The 27,626-nt window shown below is 40.5% G+C and overlaps 1 protein-coding gene across 1 annotated transcript; it reads right to left on the bottom strand.

Annotated features, from left to right (window-relative positions):
* Positions 1-846: 846 nt before the first annotated feature.
* Positions 847-27,256, bottom strand: LOC104272650 (cell division cycle and apoptosis regulator protein 1-like). The gene is given in 25 exon segments (XM_009867704.1): positions 847-1,504; positions 2,669-2,874; positions 3,258-3,443; positions 3,893-4,013; positions 4,417-4,563; positions 5,556-5,638; positions 7,210-7,321; positions 7,668-7,901; positions 8,384-8,575; positions 9,608-9,793; positions 10,459-10,542; positions 11,352-11,562; positions 12,277-12,443; positions 13,309-13,422; positions 14,701-14,926; positions 15,362-15,523; positions 15,818-15,950; positions 17,122-17,136; positions 17,139-17,298; positions 17,382-17,496; positions 17,988-18,181; positions 19,117-19,149; positions 19,819-19,863; positions 20,434-20,606; positions 27,136-27,256. Coding segments are annotated over 25 exon segments (3,432 nt in total). The 5' UTR covers positions 27,209-27,256; the 3' UTR covers positions 847-1,444.
* Between the last annotated feature and the right edge of the window lie 370 nt (positions 27,257-27,626).

Below are 27,626 nucleotides of genomic sequence, written 5' to 3'. Positions count from 1 at the left end.
CCTTGATCCATAAAGCATGCATTTTCTGTGTGCTTACTACAGGCAATAACTAGTGGTGTTGCAGTACTTCCTACTTCAGCGTGAACAGTTAAGATATTATACAGCGACTCCACCGAGATGAACGAGAGGGAAGCTTATGTGTGTTATCTTCATGGAAAGACATTTTACTTGTCTAGCTCCAAAAGAGCCAAGAAAAGTAAAGCGATAAAAGCACCAGCTTAGACTCTTTTGAATGTGAATTCAAGCATTTTAATGTGGATCTCGGTAAAGCTACATGAGTTTCCATGTAGGTTATTCACACACATTATGGCACCTGGACTCTCCTAACAGGTATTTAGTTACCCAGGATATCTAGGCTAAAAAAGAAAAGCTCTGCTAAAATTAACCATTTCTGTAAGAAAGCGCTTCTGCCCTAACCTTCAACCCCCTTCGACTTCCTGGGAGTTGCACCAGAAATCAAATGGTGAACACCAAGGCAGGCAGTCTCACCCGCTTTCACCAAACCCAGCTGCGTCCCGTTCCTCAGCGATTGCAACACGAAGTAGCGGTCCTTGTGCAGCCGCTCTTCAAAGTAATTACACAGATTAAGAAAGAAGTCCAAATTTAATGAAAGGCGGCTTACAGGGGTAGCTTTTTCGCCATGTAAGGCATTCTGACATCTACTGGCCTGGTACCCAACCACACGTCGTAATACAATGCATTTTGTTATTAAAAAGGAGCATATATATTAATTCAAAGATAAGAACAATTAAAGGACCACAAATGACATACATTTAAAACAGGCCCGTGTATTTTCATATAGATTTTGGTAGGTTTCTATTGCTTTCTTAGCTCATTTGAACTACTGTATATTAGGAGGCTTTAATACAAGCAGCTTGGGGGAAGAAGGTTACATCTGGAAGGGAAAAGAAAGTTGTGACAAGTAAAAAAAAAAAAAAAAATCCAAGAAGCTTTTTTTTCTTTTTTTAAAAAAAAACACCCAAACCTTTACTTGCAAAATTAAGCGGCATGCTATTTTGTGATTTATATTTGAATTTAAAGAGGCTAATTAGACCAAAACAAAAATAAAAATCTAAAAATGGCAATTCTATAAATAATGAAAATTTTGATTTCACTAGACTTTAATGAAAAACATTTGGTAATTAAATACTTGCTACTGTTTGTTGTGTTGATGAACTTTATTAGGGTTAAAACTATAACAAAGTTCATCCTAAAACATTTTGCAATGCAAAATTATTTTCACTCGAGGAGTGTCTCAAATCGAGTGCTAAGAATTACAAGCAATCTTCAGAAGCAGACACTCACGTTCATAAAACTTTGTACATCTTTTGGAACTAAGATATTTATACTACTATAATCAAACATGCATCACTTCCCATACATTCTGGTATCACGATTTATATTACATTATGTAACACCATTCTTCTAAACAGCAGCAGTTTTATCATACGTTCGCTCCATTTTCTTTGGATTTCTGATCTTTATCTTCGTTCTTCGCAATATCCTTCAAAAGAAAAAAGGGAGAGGAGGACATGAATTCTCCAAGTGGCATTTCTCACGTGAATTGCCAAGACAAAGATACTGTTTGGTGTCAACTCTGAATACCGGGTGAACCAATACCTTAATCGGTTCAGTTATAACCCATTCATATTCTCAGCATCTCCCTGAAAAATCGAGGGGGCAGAAATTAAATGCGATCTAAGTGCTTCCAAAGAGAAGCACAAAAAACGTCCCCAGAAGCCTCACTTGACAGTCTCAAGGTTTGGGCGTTGCTGGGCTTTTGTGGTTTCGTTTTCCCGCACCCTTGGTTGCTAGTTTTGTATTTGCTTTTTAATTTTTCTGTTTTAAAGAGCAAGTGAAAATAGTTTTTTGCAAAATCCATTAAATTAGGATAATAATCTACCATAATAGTTCTAATGTAAAATACCTATACTTGTCAAAGCCATCTGAAGACACGAGGCTTAGAAGACTCTTCCATCTCAAAACCAGCAGACAGAACGAGGAAGGCTCTTTAACCTTCCTTAATAAGCCGCTGCAGCATTCCCAGGGAATATGCAAGTATCTTTCTGTATAAAAATGCTCAGGAGCATCCTGCAGCTTGATTAAAACTCATTTTAATGAAATAGCCCCACATAAATTGAAATTCTTAAGTTCTGCCTTGAAAAATCCCTCCCAACTGACGAACTGGAAGAGCAGATTTGGACTGTTGAGGATGGACAAGCTCAGGACAGAAGAACATTAAGATGGTTTGAGTTTTACATTAACATTTATAAATTCTTGAAAACATTTAAGACAAGAACATGTTTCAAGCTTAGAAAAAAAACCCAAACATTTTATTTGTTATTGTTAAATAATCAGTAGAGCACTGAGCATCTCTGTCAGCAACACGGACACTGGGACCGAGGGCGCCCTCAGCAAGTTTGCCGATGACACTGACTGGAGGGCAGGGATATCAGCCAGAGGGGGGGCTGTGTGAACCCCAGAAGTCCGACAAAGCCAAGGGCAAGGTCCCACACCTTGGTAAGGGCAATCCCAGGCACAAAACACAGGCTGGGCCTGGACTCATGTGAAAATTGTTTTTTATTCTCAAGTTTTTGTTCTGATCGCTTAGTCTACAGAAGCTTGCATACAATAATAATATAAAAAAAAAGAATTAAACAATTCTAACCTGTTTAAGAACACTCTGTATTTCATCCATAACAGTAGCTAAATTTTTGATTGTCTTATTCAGCTGACCCTCAAACTGCAAATTTTTATCATCCGAGAACTTCAAATTTGCTTGCAGCTGACCAAGGTCCTTCTTCACTTCTTTGAGCTCCATAGAGAGACTTTTGTTAGAATTCTCCAGTTGCAGTATGGTCTTTTCATCCTCATCTTAGGGGAAAAAATAAATAAAAAAAAAGACAGTCACTTCAACTGCCAGGTACTCTGCAGCTTAATATTCCATTTACAGGCCAACACCAGAACTACCAATTTTTAAAGAACATTAAAAACTGCAGCACATTACCATATGACAATACTCAATCCTGACTACATCTGGAAGCCTTACATTCAACTCAAATTGAAAAGATTAAAACACTTCAGCATGGTGACGACGGTATTCAACAACCGTCCACGTGCAAGTTCAAAGGGCTTGGGAAATAGAAAACAGAAGTTTATGGTAACCAAATAGCTAAGAAATTTAGATCACAAATATTACTCAATTGCTCTTAGCATCTTGCATCTGTGTAAGTACCACCTTCAAAGTAACGTCCCACCTGTTTTTTCTTCTAGTAACTGGAGCTTTTGTTCTATCTCTGCCCGCACTCTTTCACTCTTCTCCAGCTTCTGCAGGAGGCTCCCAACATCCACCATCGCCCCGTTGTACACAATGAGGCCGACGTTTTCTTCTACAGCTTTTGATTCTTGCTTTATAGTAGGCGACGGTAACAGCAATCTGTTCCCTGTATTAGATTAAGCGGCATTAGGAAATAATCATTTTGCCATTTTTCAATTCCAGTGACCAACCTCGAAATCTTCTTAAAAGAATCAGTCTCTAAAAGAGTAAGTATAGATGCGAGTTTGTTGGTCTGTCCCTCACATCTCTCTTCCCTCCTTACCCCAATTTCCCCTGAATGCAAAACCACTGCAAATGAGAAATGTTGTTCATCAATATTCAGCATTAACCTCTGTCCTCCTGCCCGCTCCAAGATATTAAGAATTATCCTACAGATGCAACAAGAAGCCAGAAATACTGTAGTTTATGAACAGCCCAAGACCAATTTTTCCAAACTGGCAGGCTCCCTGCAGACCTGAATCTGTTTCTGCAAGAAAGCAACTCTCATTATGGTTTGCACTGAAACAATTCTCTGGAAGCTTGTGGCATTACAAAAAAAATCAAAAATAATACCACCTAACATATCTTCCTGTAGCTCTTCAGACTCTTCTTGGTTTTCTTCGTCTTTAGAAGTATCTGTTAGTCTTCTGTAAAAGCAAGATTCCCGAAGCACTACTTTATTAAGTAGCTTCTTGACCTAAAACACAGCCATGGAAAGAAACATGGTGTTATTTAATACATAGACATTCTGTTAGTGAAACAAGAATGTTTTAACTTTGAAAACTCAGAGAAATTGCACCATTTTTTGAACTTTAACATACTGGGGCTTAAAAGAGAAACAAGCTGGGGGAAAAATAAAAATGATGCAGTTTTGAGATGAAAGCTACATTTCCAATATAGGCCCATTAAGAGCTACAAACTTCACTTTTTCATTTCAAGGCATTTTATAGAAGACTAGACTAGTGTTTCAACGTAAATATGAAATAGCTATGAAAAAACCAGGGATCAAGTGAGCAACAGCTTTAGAAGCTAAACTACACTCCTCTGCTTAACAGCCTTCCTGTAATATTTTCAGAGAGATTTCTATCACTATACAAAACCTGAGCACGCGACAGGTGTAGTCCAAGCGTGTAGAGGATCTCCTCCATGTCCTTCTCCAGCAGATACCCACAGTGACTTTGATCAAAATAAACGAAAGCCATCAGGAGATCCCTATTGACGGTCACCATCTGTGTCTTGTCCTTCTCCTGTGGAAAATGGATGACAGCATCGTTAGGGAGTTAAAATACCATTTCCCCATCATTTACTGAAAACACATCCACTCTTCACTTGACCAGTTTTCCTTCCTTCATTTCAGTTGAGGGATTAACACAGCTAGCATTTACCTGCTGAGCTCAAATCTAAGCAAGCTATTTGGGAAAAGTAATCTTTTCAAATATTCAAAAGAATTACAGCATGATGGACAGTAACATCTGACAGACACACTTTCCACCTGTTTGTGCCAATGTGTCAAGAAATTTGAAGAATTAACCTAATTAAACAGGTAATGGTAAACTTCCCTTCTCCTCTCAATTGTGTATTCTACTGAACAGCTGTTTTCAAAGTGAAATCCCCATCAACATGGAGTGAACAAGCACCCAGCTCTCACAGCAACAGAGCTCAGAGAAATTCAGAAAAATTGCGCATATATAGGACTATGTTTTCCCTGTGTTCCTGTATCTCCTGTTTCCTTGAAGAAACAAAAGAGTAACAAAACAAACTTCTGCTGTTCCTTGATATGAATTGAGGCAAAAACCGACACAAACCCCATCCGTGTTCCTGCAGGGAGACGTCCAAGCTTCACAACCAAAAAGTCAGTTTACCCACTAAGCTCAACTTCTGCTTTGCTTAGAGAGGAACACAGCAGTTGAAAACAAAGGATAAAATAATCACATCTGCTGCCTCTTACATGCACATACAGCATCAGTCCTCCCACCTTTCAAAGCGATCAGTATCTCCTCCTACAGGGAAGTTTTTCCAACAGCTTTCACCCAATGAGGTTTAAAACCTGAGTGAAAGTTGGTTGTAAGCGCCTTATCCAAGGCTGTTCTGTGTTCCCTAATTTCTACAGACACTTAATGTCTCCTCCAGAAGTGCTGAAGGAGTCAAGGACTGCAAATGGGGCTTATAATGAAGTTAAGCTCTAGTTAGGACACCCCTAACAACATTAAGTATAGTTGTTAAGAAAGGCATTAATTACTTTGTCTTTAGATGACCTCTCTTTGCAATGTCTATTTCCCTCTCTCCTGTCCTCGCGTTTGTTCATTTCTTCTTCATCCCGGTCTGTAAAACAGAAAGAAAATTCAACATACTCACATCGAAAAACTCTATAAGCATTACCTCAAAACCATAAAAAAAAGTTCACATAAACCCTCAAATATCTGAAATGAATATATTTCCCTGAGAAAACAAAAATTTAAAAAGGCATTTAAGTGAGTCCTGTTAAATTTTGATTTTTCTCTGGTCTTATTTTAACATAAGCCATTTGTCATTTTTCCCTTGTGTTTTTTGCACACGTAGTGGACAGAATAGCTGGAACAAATGCCGGGTAGACCAGAACGAGTTCTACCAACACCACCAGTTTAAGCAGCGTGCAGAAAATTACCACCATTCTCCCTAATGAAGCTTGGCAGGGACTCCATTCAGCTGTGGTTACTCCTATCAAGACAACATCAGTACTTTTTACTCTCATATTTTACTCTCGTGTACCTATATAATTAAAAGCATGTGTTTATATTCATATCTGAATACTGCTGATCCTATGCTTCAGATTCTCCAAGTAGTTACACATCACATCGCTTATTAGATGTGAGTGACAAACTGCAGGTTTTGGTTTACAGGTCAACCGCACAGTAGAACTAAATCTAAAAATCAAAAGGGGAACAGGACCCCTGCAGGGAGAGATTACAGCACGCAGCACTCTACCTTACGTGCGTGTGCCAAATTCAGCTTTAAGCTCGCCTTTCTCGTGAGGAAAGCTTCAGAAAAAAATGTACCACAACGCTTGTCTAAGTTTGCCAACAGGTTTCTGAGAAGGAACAGCTTTCTCCTGCACCTCCTTGGCATGTGGGATTGCTCTCAGGCTATGGGAAGCAGCAGCACTCTCACAGCCAGGTTGTAAGCAAATAAGAGTTGTTCTGGAAACCACAGGACAGCACCCATTTAAGGCTGGTGCAGTGCTCTGCCAAAAATACAACTGAAAATGCTGCGATTGCAATACCTGAGCAGGTCAAACTCTTGCAAAAACCCTGCACAGCAGCACAAAACCCCTACAGGACAAACCAGAAAGCATACGTCCTGTCTTAAGCCTTTCTGAAGCTCTGAGCAGGGCAAGGGGGCCTCTGCTGCTCCCTGGAGACAGAAAAGTTCCCCAGCCCCTTCCCCATTTCGTCAGGCAAGCCCAGCTCCACCGAAAGCGAAATCAGCTGCTCCTGACAGCAGGGCCAGAGCAGCCCAGGCTCCCTCTGGCCTGATAGAAGCACTGAAGACCTGAGGAACAGGAAGCCAGGCACTTAGAAGTGGCTTGGTTTTTCAGAGGTGCTGAATACTCACATCTCCTACTGACTTCAATGGGAGCTGCGAGTGGTCTGCATTCTGAAAAAAATAAAACCACTTCTATAGGCATGCCTTGCTTGGAATACCACAGCTAGTTCATACTGACGACGTTCATACAATGCCTAGTATGAAGGCACTCCTATTTTTAAGTGGAACTAGTCAGAATTATTGAAATAAAATCAGTCTAGCAATGCTGTTTTAAATTGCCTAGTTCAAGTGCATTCTCCAGCTGGAAAGAACATATTCAGGGGCAATGAACAAGTATTTCTGAAAGCCACAATGGTACTAATTCAAGGTACCTTCATCTTCGTCTTCAGCATCTTCTGCCTCCATTGGATCATACTCTTCTTGATTATTGTCATCTTCGGTCTCTTCTTCATCTTTAGAATCTTCTTTCCTTTTATCTTCCCTCTGTAATATAAGTTCTTAAGAATTTATCCAGCCAGAACTAGAAACCGAGAAAGTAAAACCCCCATTACCATTCATTCAAGATTTGCACATATTTGCACTCAGTCACTTTAAAAAAACCCACAACAAATCTATGTGGTACAGCTGAATGGTAAAATACCCTCAATACACATGCAAAATTTTTCGATGACTGAATATGCTTTAAGTGAATTTAAATAGATCAATGAGTCAAACCAATTAAGTAACACTACATGACCTCAGTTTTCAAAAGCAATGAAGTAAAATTCAAATAGAAACAGTTTAATATTGATTCAGAGAAGACAGTGCTTCATATGAGCTAGCTCCAGACCTTCTTTTCATCTCTGTCTTCTTTTTTGTCCTTATCATCTCCAGATTTTCTTCTCTTAGGTTTTGGATCATCTGTTTCATCGTCTTTTTCTTCTTTTTTTTCTTTTCTCTCATCTTTTTTGCTTTTTTTGTCTTTTTTGTCCTCCCTCTCTGGGAGAGAAATCAGTGCTTTGTAAATTCTGACGCCAAAATCTCTCTGAAGCATTTCATTGAAGAGCTCTGCAAACAGCGACACCTGCACATAAGAAAGAACAAAAAGAGAAACGATAAGAAGTTTTAAAATATGGATTAAAAATCTGTACACTAAAGATTAAACAGCTGCGAGGTACCACCTTCAACTTTCACCGCATCAGAATTTTAGGTATTGTCAGATCCCTTACTGTCTGCTTTGATTATGGAAACCTCAACTTTATAAAAATGCTTCTTTCCTGTACTGTAGCAGTTCAGGACCTAGACAAGCTGTATACATTATAAACTCCGTTCTGTACATCAAAACCTGCGTGTTGCTTCTAGGTATCACGTGGTTACTGTACTGCTACTGTACTGTCAACCATGCGCCAAAGACTGGGCACTTTTCTAGGCACTGCACAACAAAAACTTATTTAAGTTTATTTTGCCGTGCTAAAGTGAACTTTTGCAACTTGAGAATATGGTGGTTATCACAGAGCACTGAAAAGAAACCAGAATGGCTCCCTGTACATAGAACAGCTAATTTACCTCGAAGGAATGTTCTTTATTATCTTCTAATCTGTAGTCCAGAAGAACACTAAGAGACATAATGCTACAGTCAAACTTCCCACTCTTTGCTGCCCAGTTAGGATGTACGATGATCGCCGGTTCATCAGGCAAGATATATCGTCTCTCCCGCCGCTGACGTTCCATTTCTTCTTGACGTTTTCTCTCCTCTTCCTAAACAGAGGCAAAAAACCACATGCAGCACATTCAAAAACTGAAACTTCAGCCTACACGTAAGTTTTTAGGGCTCACTGCTCTCAAGCAAGGGAAGGGAAGCCTAAGCAGAGCTTATGCTTTTTAAAAAAAGCAAGCACAAAGCTCCCCCCTTAAGATTAAAGAAAGCTGTGGCAAGAAACCCCAAGATGGTTGAAACCCATCCAAGCTGCAGGAGAAGGCAGCAGCTGACAGAATTAGTAAGCATGTGGCCTTTGCTCCCTCAGCAAGGTTTACACAGACATATAAAATTTCAAACCAGCCCACAGTGGCTCACAGGTAATACACAAAAAAACAAGTTTAAAAGCAATTAACACACATTCTCCACATCTTCTCCAGCTCCTTTTCTGTAGCTTAGCTTTGGTGTTATTGTACAGATTTTTTTTATCCTCGTGAAATAGCAGAACAGACTAAGTAGTACTGAAACTATCAACTGCCAAACCAAGAAACCTCAATACCTAAGTTTACCCAAAAGCAAAAATTAAGACTTCATAGTAAAGGAAAACAAACCACTAGAAAACAGACTATCCGAGAGACCAGAACCTACCCTCTTCCCACTGCCACAGTGATTCCCTAAGGCTCGTGTGCCACTGAAAACCAATACACACAACTAAGCAGCTGCTTTTCATGTAGGTTTAAGAAGATATTGTCAAGTGTGTTCAGCAATTCTCAAGCACAGTGTTTTCCAGGAGTTTACAATTTATTCTTCCTTAAATTCAAGATCTGACACTAGTTCAGACACCCTTAGTATAGTGGCACATTTCAGTTGGACTTTGCTGATATCAAGAAATTCAAACTTGCCAAGATTTTGTTCCAATTCAGCAGCTCAAGTTACAGCAAGAGTTCCCAGTACAGTCACCTGAGAACTACAAAATCCCAACACAACTACGCCTATTTCTGTACTTTTTATACTTACATAATTTATACCATTTTATGTCACGTGTTATGTATTTATGTACATTTAATAGGACTTAAGTATGTCCAAAACCTAACCTCTTTGTCATCTTCAGATTTCCTATCCTCCTCCTCTTCCTCTTCTTTCTCAGACTTCTCTAGCTCCTTTTGCTCTTCTTTTTGCTCCTCTACTTTCAGCTGCTTTGTCAGTCGAGCTATCAACTGAGACTTCAGTCCTTTAGAGCTAAGGGTTCGACTTTCTAACTCTTTGCGAAGGTCATTTACCTGGTAAACAAAAGCTCAGTGAGTGGTACTGGCCAGTGGCACTGCAAAAACATCTGATTAGTAAAAGTTAAGTGAGAGCACTGAGAAGTCAACTGCATTTTTAAAACCTCCACTGAAAACCACTAATATTAAGTGATACATAAAACATGGAAAGCTGTATTCTCCTCAGAGAATCCCTTTTTGAGAGGGTTCCCCTTTTCAGAGGGACAGGGAAAGGATTTTACTATAGTAAAACAGTTTGAGTATTATTCCTTTCAAGGAAACTTTTTAGTTTAATCTCCTGACACGCATTTTTGTATAATCATTGCCTTTTTAAACTAACATTAAAGTATACTAGATCTCACATTTTTAATGCAAGTAGGTACAACCAGATTATTGCAGAACTTTCATCTTCTGGTTAATGTATCACCTGTGATACCTGTTAATTTGTACCAAAGCCAGAATAGTTTCATTGGCTGTATTCAGTCATTAAAATTAGGGAGTCACACTTGCATACTGAGATATCACATCTAATACTTGTAAAATGAGCCAGGATGTCAAAACACTACTGAAGATTTTTGCTCCGTTAAGGGAGTATACAGACATAGATCAATAATGTATTTCGGATTGTGCCTTAAAAATTAAAATGTATAACGGAAGCAAATTTCAAGAGAAGCGTATGTTACCTTCATTGTTTTTGGATCCAGTTTAGACCAGTGCGTGGGTGTAGAAATCTCTTTAGCTTCCCCATCATCCTTCTCCTCTTCATCCTGACAAATAAAATGTAGAAATTATCATTCAGAAAGCCTGAAAGCATTTCAGTTACTTTTTAAATTCTGTTGCTGATCTGTGCAAGGTCACAACTGTTTCAGATAGTCTTCTCCTAAAGTTATTATTTGGACAAGTTCACACACACATTCTACCACTTTATAAATGATCACAGTGCCACTCAGCCAATACAAGCCAGATCTGTGGAACACAAAAGGGTGATAAGCAACACCACGGAGAGCATCGGGGTTACACAGACACCGCTGGTCTCCATTAACCACTCGGTGTGTGATCTTCCCCCCAGATCGTAAAATCCCCCAAATTACTCTTTGTTCAGTCAGACCTTCCCTCATTCCAAGATGCTGATCAGCCACGTGGCCTAAAATTCAGATGTTTCAGACTAGCGTTTGTTCAATTTCAAAATATCGGAATTAGAACTGGCCACAAGAGAGAATTTAGAAATTTTAGAAAATGGCAAAATGTTTAAAGACAGCTATTCATAAACTGCGTCTCACTCAACAACTGGTCCCAGATTCCAGCAACTATGTCTCTGATCAAAAGTTTTCTGCGCATCGTAAGCACAATTTAACTCCGTTTGTGGTATCGGCACACACATTTAAAGTTAGCGAACTAGCTGAAATAAAAATAAAAACCAACATTGGCTACACTGCTGAAAGCTGGTTTACCAGTCATTGTTACCAGTTATGTTCCTCCTATGTATGTATGTTGTGTAGTGTGTGGTGTGCATTTTGTGCCTGTGTTCCTGTGCCTGTGAGAAGCAGAAATAGAAAAAGGGATTAGCGTTCAGTGCCTGTTCTCCATCAGCCTCCTTGCGTTCACCCTGAAGCTTCTCGACCAGCTGCTGCTTGTATCCTCGGGAGAGGGTTTCCCACTCTGAGCGGGTGGGAAGGCAATGCCAAACATCCGGGAAAAATAAAACCACTGTCTCCACATGAGCTGGAACTGTACGCCCCTTGTGGGTCTCCTCAGGGCGATGGTAGCGAATCTCTGCAAAACGGTACCTGTTGCAAGGGAAGAAGCATGTTGGAAAAAAAATTCTACAATACATTTTAAAGAGCCTAGATCACTTGTAGCACATCAAGTAAAGAAACTTTGCTGCAAGACCTTGAAGTTTATCTAAAGAAAAAAATTATGGAAGCCATATTTTCTCTCCCAGCACATTCGTGAACAAATACCGCAACTGACAAGGAGGAAAACCAACGCAATCCTTCTCACAGAACTCGTCGTTTAGCACACGTAGGCTTAATGTGCAAATAGAAGTCGTTGAAGCACTTTAAATTTAGCACAGAAGAGACTTTCCCAGTATTAGTAAAACCGCAACAAGCGTTCACGCAGGACAAACACTCATCAAGAGAAAATATGGCTACGTAACGAACGGCTATTTATTTATAACAAAAGAACAATGAAATGAAGTTCTCTTGACGATCTTCTCCAGCTATGCACAAAATGAAAAACATTTTCAATGCACAATCATTAAAAAAAAATTACAGCGTAACACGTCAAAATACACCCAAAATTTTTAATTAGTTCCTAATGCAGTACTCAGCACAACTGGCACCAATCAAGCTTATTACAAAATGCAACAACCTTCGAGTAGTTTACCTGCACTACCAAGAGCAGCTGACAAAGTGAAAGAGGTTTTTCCATTTTTTTTTTTTTCTTTAAAAAAGACAAGTATTGCTACAGCGCACATTGCTCTGCAGCACAGTACTTACCATTGTGTGCACACACTTAAGTCAATCCCTGTAAGAGCCTTGCAACAACGAATAGCCGTCTTTATCAGCACGGAAGGGTCCTTTTCCGGGTCAGGTCCATCCAGTGATGGGGACCAGTGTCCTCCAATAGCCATAGCTTCATCTTTGCCTTTCATACCCACTAAAAACTAGACAAAAAGAGCCTTCTGAATGTCGCCCTGATAGGGGTAAAGAGTCATTTTCCCAAAGTGCTAGGAGCATTTCCTAGTACACACAATGAAATCCACGAGTCAACTGTCACATTATTTTGAAATCTGAAAATGAAAGTCAGTCAAGAAAGAGTTCAGTAATTTCTTTCCACAGATTATTTCAGAAATGGAATAGGTTTAAAACATCATTACTCTTTCTTGTTCACAAGACTTTCCATCAAGCTACTTTGCTGGTATAGGCTTGGTACGTCCCAATTAAAAGCTTTCTAACACAGATATTAATTCAAATGGGGTCTTAATTCCGATAACACGTTTATAGATGTTCCTCCTTAAAAGTGATAAAGCAAAGCTACAAAAGATGAGACCACAAGAGCATTAAATCTGTAAGTTCAAGCACTACCATATGCTTTAACATGATGCGAGTTTAATTGGAAAACAAGTCTGTGATGACCTGCAACACCACAGCACTTACAGGTCGTTCAATTTAATGAACTTTAAACTTCAGTTAATACAATGGTTACTTAACTGTTGCTTCATTTGTATTCTCTTGACAGCTGAGTCCTTAAAAAAAAAAGCTAGGTGCTTGTAAAAAAAAAATGCTAAAATTTATTATTATTTAATTAAAATAGGTTTCAAATATCTATCATTTACCCAAGTTGAAAAACACAGTAAATACAAATGTGGTGAAGTTGGAGCTTCTATAAACTAGAATAAGGACCGACATACAAACTGGGTCTCTTCTGAGGAAAGAGCTGCCTACAAACTCCTCCCTTACTGGCAACTGTTTTAAAGCTCTGTAACTAACCTGTTTTGCCAAAAGTGCCTGGCACTGAAACATATTTACCTTTACAAGCCTAGCAGGGTGCTGAAATCCGTCACGAAGTTCCTGGGGATCTTCAGCCAGAGCGCACGACTTGTGGTAGAGATCTTCCATGCTAGGACTGGCCATCAGCATCACCTGCAGGGTAAGGAGAGCAGCCTGGTGAAGGGCTCCCACTATGACCAGCAAACAACCACAACTTGAAAACACATACATACCAGTACTTTTTCCTTAACGTCACCAAAAAAATCAGAACGAGTAAAGGCAAAATAAAACTGTAAAACCAAGTGTCAAAACATCTGCCAAGAACTAATTTCCCTCTGTCCCATTTGGATGCAACATGTGATCTTATTAAAAATCTGGAAGCTTATAAAAGCGACATACTTCGCATGTTAGTACCATATGTCAAACACCTGATACCAAGCAGCACAGGGAGTGCATTTCTGGTTTCAGTAACTTCTTTCATTTTGTCACAGTTACAAAAGAACTGACCGACACATTCAGCTGCATCCTCACAGCGTCTTGTTAGCCCAGTCACATCTCACGAGGTTGCTTTATTATCCTAAACAGGTTAATAAAATGAACCAGGATGCTCTTCCTCAGTTACTGAATGCATTTTGAAGCTTAACCTTCTGAAATAGAGCTCCTGTTCTGCGTAAATTGATTGAAAAACCAGAATATCCAACACTTGAACCAAGGCTTTAAAGTTTTTACACACAGAAGGCAAGTACAGTCTTTCAGAAATACAAGGGTTAAAGGCAGTTTTGTTTCTAAACCTGTTTTTTAACATTAAATACTTCCGAAACAGATTGACCTAGAAATCTCAGACCTATTTTAATGAAAGAGCTTTCACATGAAACAGGTTTTAGGAAGACATTTTGGCACTGAGGTATTTTAGACATCATTACAGTCCTTGATGCACCATTTTTTGACATTTGGATAATCCCAAAATGCTCGCTCTTTCAACAAAGTAATAAATACTGAGATGAATCTGAAAGAAGAAAGAAAGTATCACTGAACAGAAGAGAACAAACTATACAGAAAGGAGCCCTGAAGCAGAAAAGAAAAGAAAAAAAGGCTCCATTAAGCTATTCAGAATGAATTGCCTAAGAAATACATTGAGATCTTAGAGGAGCTGGCTCTTCTTTCCTATAATCAGACCAGCGCAACTGGGTGCAGAGAATGGAAGAGACCTCAGTAAAAACAAGATTTAGAACAGCTCTAGTAACAGAAAAACAAACTATTTGAGTCACGACTCTTCAAGCTCTACATACTAACTCTTTACTGAAAAGTTTAACACACTCTGTTTTGCTCAAAGCCCTGCAGAATCCTTTTTCAGTTATACTTACTCTTTCACCCTATTGGTAAAAAAACAAATATTAGTAAATAGTCATAATACTGGAAGCCCATACAAACCTTTGCACTGTACAGATGATCAGCATCGGGTGGATCAAGGACAGCGGCATTTTTATCTATAGGATCTACTTCTCTATGCATGACGTAGAAATTGCAGTAGTTCCCCAGCTGAAATGGTCTAGACATAGGAAAAGCATCCACCCACGTAAACTGAGCGTCAAAGAAATCACTTGGGATATACAAGTTCTGGTAACGCCTCCTCAGCTCCATCATATCACAGCTACGGCTGAAAAAAAACAACATTATTTGAGAAATTTAACAACAGAGGAATCATTGATAAAGCACATAATTAAGAAGTATACTAATTGGAGATACGATCATTGTGCATTTACTGCTGTATTTATAGAATTTCAAGAGCAATTAAAGTTAGAGCTTCATGGATCAAAGTTTAAAAACAATGAGCTACTGAACGCTCTCCTAGTTAAGACGTCTGCCTATCAGGGAATGTTTATTAAACAGGGTTATAGAGGTATTTTGCAGTAGCATTCAAAAATCACAAAGAACGTAGGAAGGGTTTATCACGCAAGGTTCTCAGCCATTAAATACTCCATTTTTCTTCAAAGCTAAGATCATGATTTTAACACTCACTACACACAGGTGGGTTGACACAGCTTAACTGCATGCCCACAACTAAAGCAAACATCCAGCACTACACACGTACCAGTCCAACGAAAACTTGGAGAACTGAACCGTGTAACGAGGAACAACACGTCGTGGTCTTCGAGGTGACCTTTCCCTCTCTCGTCTAGGTGACCTCTCCCTGGAGCGTTTTCTTTGGGGTGACCTTTCCCGGGACCTCCGTCTCTCTCGTTCTCTTTCACGACTTCAAAAACACATACAAGACATATTTTTGCATCCTGGTAACACAGAATGGGTCCTAGTGCAACAGATGACTCACAAAGAGAAGAGAAGGTCCTGACAAGTTGTTTCAGCACACTATCTCTTCACGAGAGAGACTCATTATGCAAGCCCTTCATTTCAGACAGAAAGAGCTCTTCCCTAGTATCTAAAGCCAAAGCCACTTGTGCCTATCACTGACTCACTCTGGAGCAAGAAGCTCAGACACATCTTCGCGGAAAAAAAACCTTTGACTATAGTCTAGTCTTCTACAACATACCTCCTGTCATCTTTTCGGTTTGGCATAGGGTCTCCTCCTCTGTCATTCCTCCCAGAAAATCTGGACGGTGGGTCTAACCTTCGAGCTGGTTGAGGCTGTGAAACCAGGCGAACGGGTGGCTGTAGCAAACCACCTGAAACAAAAAACGTAAAAGGTCAGTATGTAACAAGAGGTGACCATTTACAAACATTGTGGCTTTACAGCTCTTTCACTTGTGTACATTTTCTGAACTAACTCAAGAGTCAGATATATCTATCTATTAATAAACACTCACCCCAAGAAACTCAAGAGCTATGCTTTTCTTCACTAATGCAAACGGAGTCTAGTAATTTAAATTGGCTTAAAAGTCTCCTCTTAGGATAGGAGCTTGTACAATCTGAGCACATAGAAGCTATCACAGTAAACAGCTAGACTTTTTTTTTTTTTGAGAAGTAATTTGTTTTAAGATAGATATACTACCTACTCACTGAACTTAAGAAAATCTAAAACTTACTTTTGAGGCTATTCACAGGTTAAAAGCAACTAGCTTCCTGAACAATTATTCTCAAATCAATTATTATACTGCTGCATCAATCCCCCAGCACATGATTTCACTGTCTCAAGACATTTAACCAACAGACTGTAAATGGAGCAAACAGCACTAAACGCTGATGAACAACCAAGTCTAATTAGAGCATAATAAGCAGGTACCCAAAATAATTCTACTCAGGTGATAGCTTAAGATCATCTCTCCTTGCTTTTACTGTGGCTAAGAGAAGGACTCATTTTATTATTGATCCCACCACTAGTCCTTCAGCCACTCAAGTTCAAGGGATAGTACCACCACCTTTGTTTTAGATTTGCCATGTTTGGCGTTGTTTCTTCTCTCAAATGCTAACTCAGCTATCTGAAATAAGTAACACACAAACACAGAAATAACAGTTTCTGACAATACAACTGTGTGAAATTTGATCTTGTTGAACACCCCAGAAGACGCTGAAGAACTACACTGCCGTCAACCCTTTCAACTCCCCAACTCGTCCACGAAAGCATCAGAATAAAAATTACACTGAATTTGCTTTCAGATTGTGAAATCTTAATGTGAAGTCCACAGGGATTTCGTTAACCGGGTGACTGCTGAGCTACTGGAGTCAATCTGCCTTGTATGTAGCTGCAAGACGACACATATTCACATTGAAAATTCTATAGGGTACTTTCCATACTATTTCAACTATTACTTCAGTCTTCTGACTAACAAAAAAAAATATTCATCACACACTAAGCACCAGAAGGACCACCACAAACGCTGTGCGCTGAAGGAGCACCTTTCTGCTGTGGCTGGGGCCGTCAGAAAGCAGGGGTGGGAGGAACCCCGCCGATATCTGCGCCTGCAACAAGGACTGTGGCTGTGGCTGCGCCGGGACGCTGAACGCGGTCTGCTGCGCCATGGGCTGGAGAACCGCCGGAGGCGTCTTCAGCAGCGGCTGAGCTTGCGTCTGGTTCTAATGGCAGAAGAGAAAAGGAGCTGTGGGTGAACTTAAGCCAGAAGCAGTCAGTACAGGTCAGACCGGGTAACCCCATATACCTGATTTGGAAGCGTCTGGATCCTCTGCGCATTCCATTTGAATGGCATATTAGGATTGTAAGTAGCTTCGACCAAAACTCTGTCACCCACCTGAGGTGTCTTTCCTTTAACAGCACTGCAAAATGTTACAGAAAATGTATTGTGAGAGCCTTATTCAGCTAGTTTTACATTTGCAAGCTACGCTTAAAGTTGGGAGAGAATAGACAAAGTTTATTAAAAAAATTAATTCCCACCTTTGGCCCAAAAGCAAAAGTTCCCCGCACAGTACTGAGTTTAGGCAGAGTACAAGGAGATTAATCCCTTCTGAGCCCAAAAGCAAAAGTTCCCCGCACAGTACTGAGTTTAGGCAGAGTACAAGGAGATTAATCCCTTCTGAGCCTCCCAGCTTTGAGTTTTGCATGACGAAAATTCAAGAATTCATATAAAGAAACTCGGATCTACTGTCTGTTAACTTATCCAATCATTGGACTTTCAGTGCTGACAGAAAGCGAGACGCTAACTGCAGGTGCTACCAGTGGAGCCACAGAGCTAGAATGCAGTCACCTAAACTTTTTATTTAGCGAGGGTATCCCGGAGTACATGCGCAGGCAAGTATTTACATCTTACCTAAGCTGAAAAAAGACATCTTCATCCACAAAACCAAACGTATCGTGGAGTTTAGTAACCACCCCGGTGAAGACACGCTGTTTTTGTGGTTGGGTTTGCTGCTGACTTGACCGGGGCGCTGGATAAGAAACAGTGATCTGGGCTGCCGGTTGAGGAGTAGACAGGCTAAGACTGGTGGGTAGCGCAACAGCTGGCTGTAAGCAAAAGGAAGTCAACTATAAATCTTGTAACCAGCTGACATACCTACAAGGATCAGGTCCTTTATCCACGCAGACAGGAGTTTAAAATGTCTCTACTGCAATTATTCTGAACAGAGATTTTCAGAAGGCAGAAGTTTTCGGTTGTTTTTAAAAATTATTTTTTCTCTAATTTGAATGAAGACTGGCTTTGTTTTTCCTTTACTTTTTTTTAAAAAGTCAACTTCAGAAAAAAATAATACAACTAAGCTACTGTTTATATATAACTCATCCAGTGAGCTCGAAGAGGAGGTAAGCTCCCAACTTTGCTTGGAAAACATGCTTAGAGATTATTCTCTGTTGATATCCCAGCTGCAGCGGCTAACCAACCCTGCCCCACCTCAACAATCCACGCGCTCACCTTCTCACAAAAAGCAGAACAATGAAATTAGGTAACCTGTAGGCAATGAAATTAGGTAACCTGTTTTTACCTTTCTTTAAGGCATGTTTAAAAGGTGAAGCAAAAACAGAACTAGAGTAACCTACAAGGTGTTAAACAGTTGCATGTTTTAAACCTGTCAAGCTCAGCAAGACTCTTTCCAAATGTCTCCATACACACATTGCAACAGTGCTAACATGGAGAGTTAAACTCCTTCTCAACGGAGAGAACATTTCCCTAGTCTGTTACTTACTGCAAAACAACTGACCACTTGAAGTTCAAAGAAAAAAAGAGAATTATAATTTAATCAACACACATTCCCTTCAAGATTAAGGAAGAGCAGTCGCTATTTATTTTTGAAACCAAGGCTATGCATATTTTAACATCTGGATAAAATAAACCTGTACCAACAAAGTGTTCATTTTACAGATTAAACTAACCAAGACGTCAGAAATTTGCACCCTCTCATTATCTGTGTTTGGGGATGAAGACCAAACAATAAAACCAAACTAACCTGAGTTAAAAGGGTCTGCTGAGGTTGCTGCAACTTAAAATAAATAAAGTTATAAATTAATTTTATATGCTTAAGGAAGTTGTACAATTTTACCTCCTCTTTAAAAGTAAGAGTTTCTGCTTAATCTGAGTCGGTTAGCAGTCCTTTGGGCTTTGGTCATTTCAGCCGTTTGCGTATGCATAAGTGTGGTTAACTTTAAGATTGTATAACCCAGGTTTATTCAGTCAGCAGAAATGCTGGGTCTTTTGTAACTGAAAGTTAATAGCAATACCAAAAAAGTTTTGGCAGCTGGAGAAGCTTAGGCCTGTAGTTTCCATGTCCTTTTATTCTTTTTCAAAATCCTGTTAAGTTCAAGGACCATTAAAAAAAAAAAAAAAGTAAAAGGGAACTTTTTTTGGACAGCATCTTTCCAGCAGTTAAAATACACGGCCCTGTTTAGAGCAAAGTTTAGCAGGAATCGCACACACACAACACTGCATGTATTTTTTAATTTCCTTTTGCACGCAGGTATGCAGACTTCCATTCTGGATACATTTCTCCAAGTTTATGAACTTCAAGCTCTCTTTCACTACAAACAAATATTACTTAGTTTCTTTAACAACTTCCCACATGAGGACGATTTCGGAGACAAATCCTACAAGACACACAACCAACATTATTTTTAAAGTTATTTTTGATGTACACAGTAAGAATCGGACAAACCTGTTGCTGTACACTATAGAGAGTCTGCTGAGGTTGTGAATATTGCTGAAACAGACAAAAGCAAAATATCTCATAAACACAAAGTATCATTATCCCAATAGTACCAAATACAAGTTATCCACTAAGCAAGTTTTAGATAGAAATTATTCACTTTTAATGAGTCCAATACAAAACATAACTAATAGTATAAACATACTGCTTTCATAACAAACATTCTCAGCCTTCTGAGTGGGCTCTTTCTAGGCAAAATCAACAATTTTTGTTAAGCATGACACTTACACAGTACCTAGGGCATGGCATGAAATAATGCAAAATGCTATTAAGGACACATACACTGATGGAAGATACTCAAGAACTGGAGATTCTCAGTTTAGGTGCAACAAAACTTTTCCGAAAAGGTTTTCCACAGGTAAAAGTCAGTGCCTCCACAGTCAAAATCCTCACAGATTAACACAACTATTGACCTAAAATTCCGCTGGTTTTTTAACAGCTTTATACTGCAACGTTCAACATTCCCCATTTTGCTTTCCTCCTGAACACTTCTGACTTTACCAAGCCTCCAATTTATACCGTTCAAGTTTATCCAGTCAACTTCAAACTCTCCTTTTTCTTTACCTGCTGTAAGGCAGCTGCTGCAGCCGCAGCTTGCTGCTGTAAAGCAGCTGTCTGAGTGAGCTGATAGTTGGTCGGGGTTTGTGTAGTCAGGCCTGCTGCTGCCAGCGCCGTCTGCTGCGTGTAAATGGTAGGAGAGGCTCCAAGCAGCGACGGCTGCTGCACGCCAAGAGCAGCTGAAAAGAGAATGCACACGATGAGCACCAAGGGCAACTTTAAACAGCTGAGCGCTCTGACAGTTATGCTAGATGCAGCGCGTGACGCTTCAGCCCCAAGTCAAGCTCATGAAGTAGATAAATCCAATTCCAAAATTCAAGAGAAGGGATCTTACCTCACTAGCTTCTCTTTTAAATTCACTTACAAACAGACCACTCAATTTCCTTCTCTCAAGTTGCCCGTGACTTTATATAGCTCTAGCAGTTGTCATCCCGAGCCGCAGCCACCCCCAACACATACACACACTGTATCTGTCCTGAATATATTTCAGATTTTGGATGAGCCAGATGAAGATTGTTGCTCTACTCTGTAAATTAATTACATTTCATCCTTCATGAGGGCAAGAGAATCTTTACTGTAACAGCAGCTATGACACTGAGGCTCACGGAACAAGTCCTCTGAAAGCGCAGAGGCTTTGGTTCACTCAGTACTGTCTTTGTCCCCGAGTGAGCTTGATTTTGTAGATGTGGGGGCTGGTAGAGAAGGAACAGCCTTGTAACAACAGGGAGTTTAATCCGTCCCCATGTGTAAAGGGACCGAGTTGAGCTCTTTCCAGCTCTTACGAGGAAGGGGTCGTGGTGCCCAGGCTCCAGCTGTCTGGAGGGAAAGGTTAGTTTGATTTATTGTCCTAGCAGCTTTTCATTCACTTGCAGAAGATTAAACAAATCATGAGAAGCAGCTATCCACATACTACGTTTCTTACGCACCCAATACTTCTGAACCAGGTATGCTTAAGCCTTACAGATGGAACTTTTAGGCACAAAGAGCCCCGTACAACACAAATCTGAGCAAAGAACTGCAAATGTGTCTGGAAACCTGCTCCCTCTTTGTCAGGAGGAGGTTTTTTTTGGGGAAAAAAAAAGTTATCTGCAGTTGCATGATCAAATATCACTTCACCAAGCTATCAGTCTAGTCCACACATTTAAATAAAACTAAAGAGAAACTCTGCAGGGAAACATATTGCTAGCAAAAACAGGTCAGCCAGCCACCTTCAGAACTAGAGAACATTCAGGTTGGACGGGGCTACTTTCTGCTCCAAAGTTGGTAAAGAGGCACAACAAAATGAACAACAAGATTTAGAGCACTCTTTCTGCAGGTTTTGGCTCCACACTACTCTTACTGATCCAAAACAAAGCCGTGGTTCCTGACTCAGGGATGCAGTGAGAGATTGCTTGTAGCTGGCAATCATCACCACAGAGAACACAAATACACCATAATCAGCTCAACAGCTCCCCAACGGGGCAATCCTCTCTACCACATTGGCCTTTGCTGTGGGGTACAGTCTTCAGAAAACAAGGTGATGGCACTGACAATCTTATAGTTTTGGAATGAAACACAGAAGAAATACATAAGCAGCAGTGAAAATCATGACCATCACTATCATCTGCACAGAATATTGCCATGCAATTATTCCAGAAAGTAATACTATTTTAATGGTGAAATCAAACATTCTATAGTGCAATAAATTCACAGCATTTCCAGTATTAAGTGCATTTTCTCCCTGGAAAATTTAAACGCTCAGGTTTCTTTAGAAGCCAAGTAAGCCAAATCTGAGACTTCTCCCGTGACAGGCCCTCCATTCTCCCAATTCCTCTTGCCTCATGGCTGCCCATCAGCTCCAACGTGAATGTTCATTTTTGACTATCCACTCTCATCCAAAACCTCGCCAATGCCTCACATAACACACCTTAAACAGACTTTTATAGCTAATGAAAAAGCTTTGCTGTCGCATCCTGGGACAACCTCCACTTTTCTTGTCTGTACTACTTTGCTGGGTCGCTCAAGGCAAATAACCAAAGCATTCATCTTTCTCCTCTTGTTTCCATGTGGTGAGCAGAAACTTCTATTACTGCAGAAATTCAGTGCCTGCTATCATCTTTGAATCTGTGTGACTCTGGCTATTGTCATTCAGTCCAATGCTCTAGTCCAGTGGTGTTCCGACACAGGGAGACCGAGTTGGGAGGCATCATCAAGCAAGTTTTACAAGTTCTCTCTTACTTTTTGTACCAAAGATACCTACAAAAATATTAACATGCTTGCTACCAAAACCAAATCTTGGGGGTTACTTGCTTTTCATTTTCCACTATAAAAATTTCCCTTCCAGCTCAACCCATAATTATCTCAATTCTCAGCCCATCCTAAGACTCTTAGCTCATTTAAGAAAAAATAAAAAACAAAAAATGCCACCTCTACTGTCACTTTATGAGCTTTGAATATTAACAGGATATCATGTCATCTACAACAGTGCAGATGAACTTACTAACAACGGGCCAAGACAAAAGACTGCCGGGATTCCCGCACAGGATAACACCTGTAGTAACAAGATTTTCAAAGCCATATCTTTTTCCTACCAATTTGCCCCAAAGTATTCCAGGAGTTTAATCTGACTACCTTTCATCTACGTACTCATCTTGGTCAAACAGGCTCTGATTAAGTAAGTGACTGTGTCTGCATCGCTAGTTTTTAAAAAAAAAATTCACAGAAAAAATGAAGCAGAATTAATCGCAGACTGAGTGTGGAATTGACTTCTCACTGCCATATTATTATTATTCTTAGCCAGAAGTATCTGCATGGACAAACAATAGCTTCTCAGGATTTGTAATTACCTCAGTAAGTAAAGATGCCTTCCTTCGAACGCAGTCTAAACAACATCTACTCACACCTAATTCTGCACAGCATCACCATCACAAAGGGCGTGGATAGGAATGGGAGGGCTAGGCTGCAGCTCAACATCTTTCTATGGAACAGAAATTTTTGTCGTAGCAAACCCAATGACATTATTCAGTAGTCACTCCTGCTGCTTCTAAATTCCAGGGGTCCTTTAAGACTAGGGAAACAACTTCAAATCGTGGAGTTACACAGATCTCCTTGGTAAGTGATGTAGATTTATTAGGATTACAGTAAAGGAGTGAGCTATCCAGGGCTTTGGACACTTTTCACAGCTGTCAGAAATTCAGAGTTTGGGTCCTTGTGTTTTAAGTTTCTTCAAGCTTAACGCACTTGCAGTGTAAATGACATACAATCTACTAAAAATATTCCTTTTAACAGGCAGACAACAGAATCCAGGCTCAGACAGGACGATCATTTACAGCAAGTTGGAAAATCATGCATCAGCTACTATTTCTTTGTGGCTCCAAGATGTACCACATGCTTGTCCTGTCCTTACACTTTTCTTCAGTCACCTCAGAGGGGCCACCAGCAACAGGCAGATGCTGAGCTTCAGGCACTTTCATCAGCTGCGCTGCCCTTCACTCCAGCACAGTGAAGTCTTGGTACAGCAAAGACCACAACACCAACCAGCCAGGATGTGGCACAGCCAGGACTTGCGCTTGGCTACAGTTCTACAAAACCAGGCTTCGCTATGCAACCAGAAACCCTGAATGCACCAGATGCCAAGCACCGTGATATAAACCAAAGACATGTCAAAAATGAATAGCTGAGAGTAGAGGATTCTCCTTTGCAGGCATTTCAGTTAATTACACATCATTATGCAAGTTAAAAATAGAGAGTATCTGCAAAAAGCAATCCGTGCTATCTAGGAATTCTATAATTTTTAATTGTTTAAACTCTAATTTTCTGTAGTAGGCATTATTTATGTTTTAACAATATTTAACCAGCATAGGAAGGACTTTATTCTGGTTTTAGTCCTGTGATGCACAGAACCATAAGACAAGGAGCAGAGAGACAATTTCACTGTAATGCAAGTAGGAGTCTCTCTTCACACATAGGTCTTTGCTGGCACCTGGAAATACCCACCTCTCTTCTAATACCACAGGCACAGACAGTAATTCGGAAGCTATGCCAAAGGGATCCCGGAAACCCTTCATTACACGGCATGTCACTCTACAAGTACCTGAGTGTAACACCTTAACTGCTAAGAGCCTTAACTCATACAGTTACTTCTTCACTAGGGATAGCCAAGACAACATCCAGGTCAGTCATACAAAAGAAACCCAACCCCAGACAAGAACCCCAACCCTGAAATTACCTTTCTGCAATTATCAAACTAGGTTTACAATACCATCACTCACCACTTTTGTCAACAGCTTAGAAAAAAGCTATATATCATGTCTCTGTTATAAAAATCAAGATCTCTTTCTCTCATACCCAAGCACCTACATGTTTTGGGGAAGGAACCAGACACCTGGATAAAAACAGCTGGCATGCGTAAATACACGCAACACCTTTGGTCAACCCTCTGAAAATACATAAAAATTTGGTAAACATGGTTTTCTTCTAAACCAGTTTCCAAATAGTGAAGATTGACAAGAGTAAGCCAATTCACACAACTGCCTGAGCACAGCTGCAGGGGAGCAACAGGACATGCTGGTGAGCATGCCTGAGCCCTGGCAGCACCTCTCCTCACCAGGCAAGTGACCGAGCTGGACAGTTCAACGACAAACACTGTCCTTCAGCTCCCAGCAGTGCCAAAGAACACGGTATTTTCTGCAAAAGGAATTCCCTGTGCTCTGTATCATGAATCTTTACAAATTGGAATTGCCAGTAAAAGAAGCAGTGGAACAAGTAGGCACATGGGTACTGAAAAATGAGCGGAGCACTAGAATCCCAGGGACTGGATTCAGTAGCACAGGCAGGGAAGAAAGGGGATGCAGACCCGGTGATTGTGTACTGCAGTAGGAATGGGAAAGGACTGCACAGGAGGATGAGAGGAGCTAAATGCCTTCAAGTGATACCAGAGATACAGCATGAAGAGGGACACTAGGAACATGAAGGAAGGTAGAACTAGCACAGGAAGAAAGTGAAAGTGCATCCAAATGTTAGTCTTTACTGGCTCTCATGTCTGAGTCAGGTGCTGCTGGACCAGAACAGCTAAAAATCCCTGGAGATACTGCCCTCACTGAGCAGCAGCAAAATTTCTTGCAGCAATTGATGCTGACCAGTCCTAGCCCAATTAAATTTTGCACTTGGTTTAATCTAAGAAGGCTCAGAAGTAGGCTAACCAAAGGCAGAGTAACAGGAATAAGAAAACGGGTAAGAAGCTGGTGCGTGCCTCTAGTGCCCTTGCTCTATCCAACTCTTCTCCAGGGCCCCCTTCTGGTCCTAGCCCAGTGAGGTCTAAGATGGCTGCCAGCTCCTCCCGTTCAGTAGGTTTTCCGCAGCTTTTCCCTCCTCAGGACAGGACATGAGCCGGCCCTCAGCCTCCCACTACTATTTGTGATGCACTTGCCATCACATCAGCCAATGCACCACATGCCAGCCCAGAGCCGCCATCCTTTGATCACCCCAAGGTGTCACCCAGGCAGGCAGAGGAACTAAAAGCAAAATTTGTCTCTCCCATCTTCCCAGTGGTGACCTTAAAGGGTTTAACTCTTTAAGCTATTTAGAGACACACTGGAAAAGCTGCTTGTAGGCAGCCGGTTAGGTACAGCAAGAGTTTAGGTAGAGAGTGGGACTGAATGGACATGGAGAAAAAAAGGCAAAGGCACACTGGGACACTGGCAGGCATTCCAAACTTTTGCTAAGCTCCCAGACGTAAAACCACTGACAAAGGAGCTATGTCATTCAGCTTCACATCGAACTAGAGCAAGGTGCAAAGGACAACTGCAAAAACACACAACTCTTCAGAAAGACACCTCTTCCACAAGGTTACTGCCCATGCTCACACTGTGACAGCCTGACTTCTCAAAATAACATCGCTTTGTCGGAGCACTTTCACATCAGACAATGGAACTACAAATTTTACAGAACACCCTGTATTCAAGAAGAGAAAAAGGCAGCCCAGAACTAGAAACGGAAGCACCAAGATCCACCACACAGCAAGCTTCACGTTCTTGCCTCAAAACCTTTTATGCTCTGAAACAATGTAAAATGTGAAAATCTAGCCAGCTAGGTTTTTTAATATACTAGTCTGCTGTTAAACAGAGCTTCTTAACTAAATGAAATGAAACCCTCTATCATCACCAGGGCACCACCTTTGGTTATAAGGATCCCTGAGTTCTAAGTTGGCATTAAAAAAATAAAATGAGTAAGTATGCCCCCTCCCCATCCAAGCAGCAAATTTCAGAGATCTCTTCACCGTCTGAAGTATGTCGAACATATTACTTTATGTAATACTTTATAAACATTGAGTTAGGCTGCCTGGAAAATGAAACTCAGGCAACACTTAAGAAAATCTGTAATGCTACTGTTCTTAGTTAATCTGGAGCAATCGAATTTGATAAAAGGCAATTTGATTTACACATCTTTGGATATGAACAACTTGATATCTTGTTTACTGACCAAGAGAACCAGTAAAAAGTCACGTGGGATTTTATTTATTACCTCTTATTAAAAAAAGAAAACAAAACCAACAAACCAAAACAAAACCCAAACTCAATGTCTCTACGGTGCAAAAAACTCTTAACTTAAATCATTTAAACAGAAGTGAAGAAACTTAGCATGGCGACACTCTTAAAGGCAAACCCAACCATGGAATCTCCAGATCTACTAGAGGTCAGGGTTCAAACATTAAGCGATCCGTAAACTGACCTGGCTGAGATACCGCAGTGGCTGTAAACTGAGTAGCCCAAGGGGGATTCTTCTGTCCTCCAAACTGAGCCATGGCAAAAGGCAAAGTCTCCCGGGTGTCTATCTTCTATAACTGCAATCTATTAAAACAAAGTGCAGCTGCAATCTTTGGAACACAAACCATCAGGCTGGGTAAAAAAAAAAAAAAAAAAAAAGAAAAAAGACGAGGGGAAAAAAAAAAGTGTTGAAATATTATCTTTACACCTGGTAGGCAACACGCATCAAACGCGGGAAACACAGAAAGTTGCAAAGCGAGTTCTTATCCTTTCCAGAGGCGTGATCTCCACCCTCCCCGCTTTAACAATGGGACCAGCGCTACTCGGAGGCAAAAAATTTATTCGAGTTTCCGACTAAGGGAAAGGCGCCTCCTCAGAAGGCAGGATTTTTAGCTTTTCACTCGTTTTTTTCTCCCCGGGGGCGGGCCGCGACGCCGGCAGAGGAGCCCCTCTCCG

The sequence above is a fragment of the Apaloderma vittatum genome, unplaced genomic scaffold, assembly GCF_000703405.1.
Source record: "Apaloderma vittatum isolate BGI_N311 unplaced genomic scaffold, ASM70340v1 scaffold38904, whole genome shotgun sequence".
Lineage (NCBI taxonomy): Eukaryota > Metazoa > Chordata > Aves > Trogoniformes > Trogonidae > Apaloderma > Apaloderma vittatum.
This window is presented reverse-complemented; position numbering and strand designations above follow the sequence as displayed.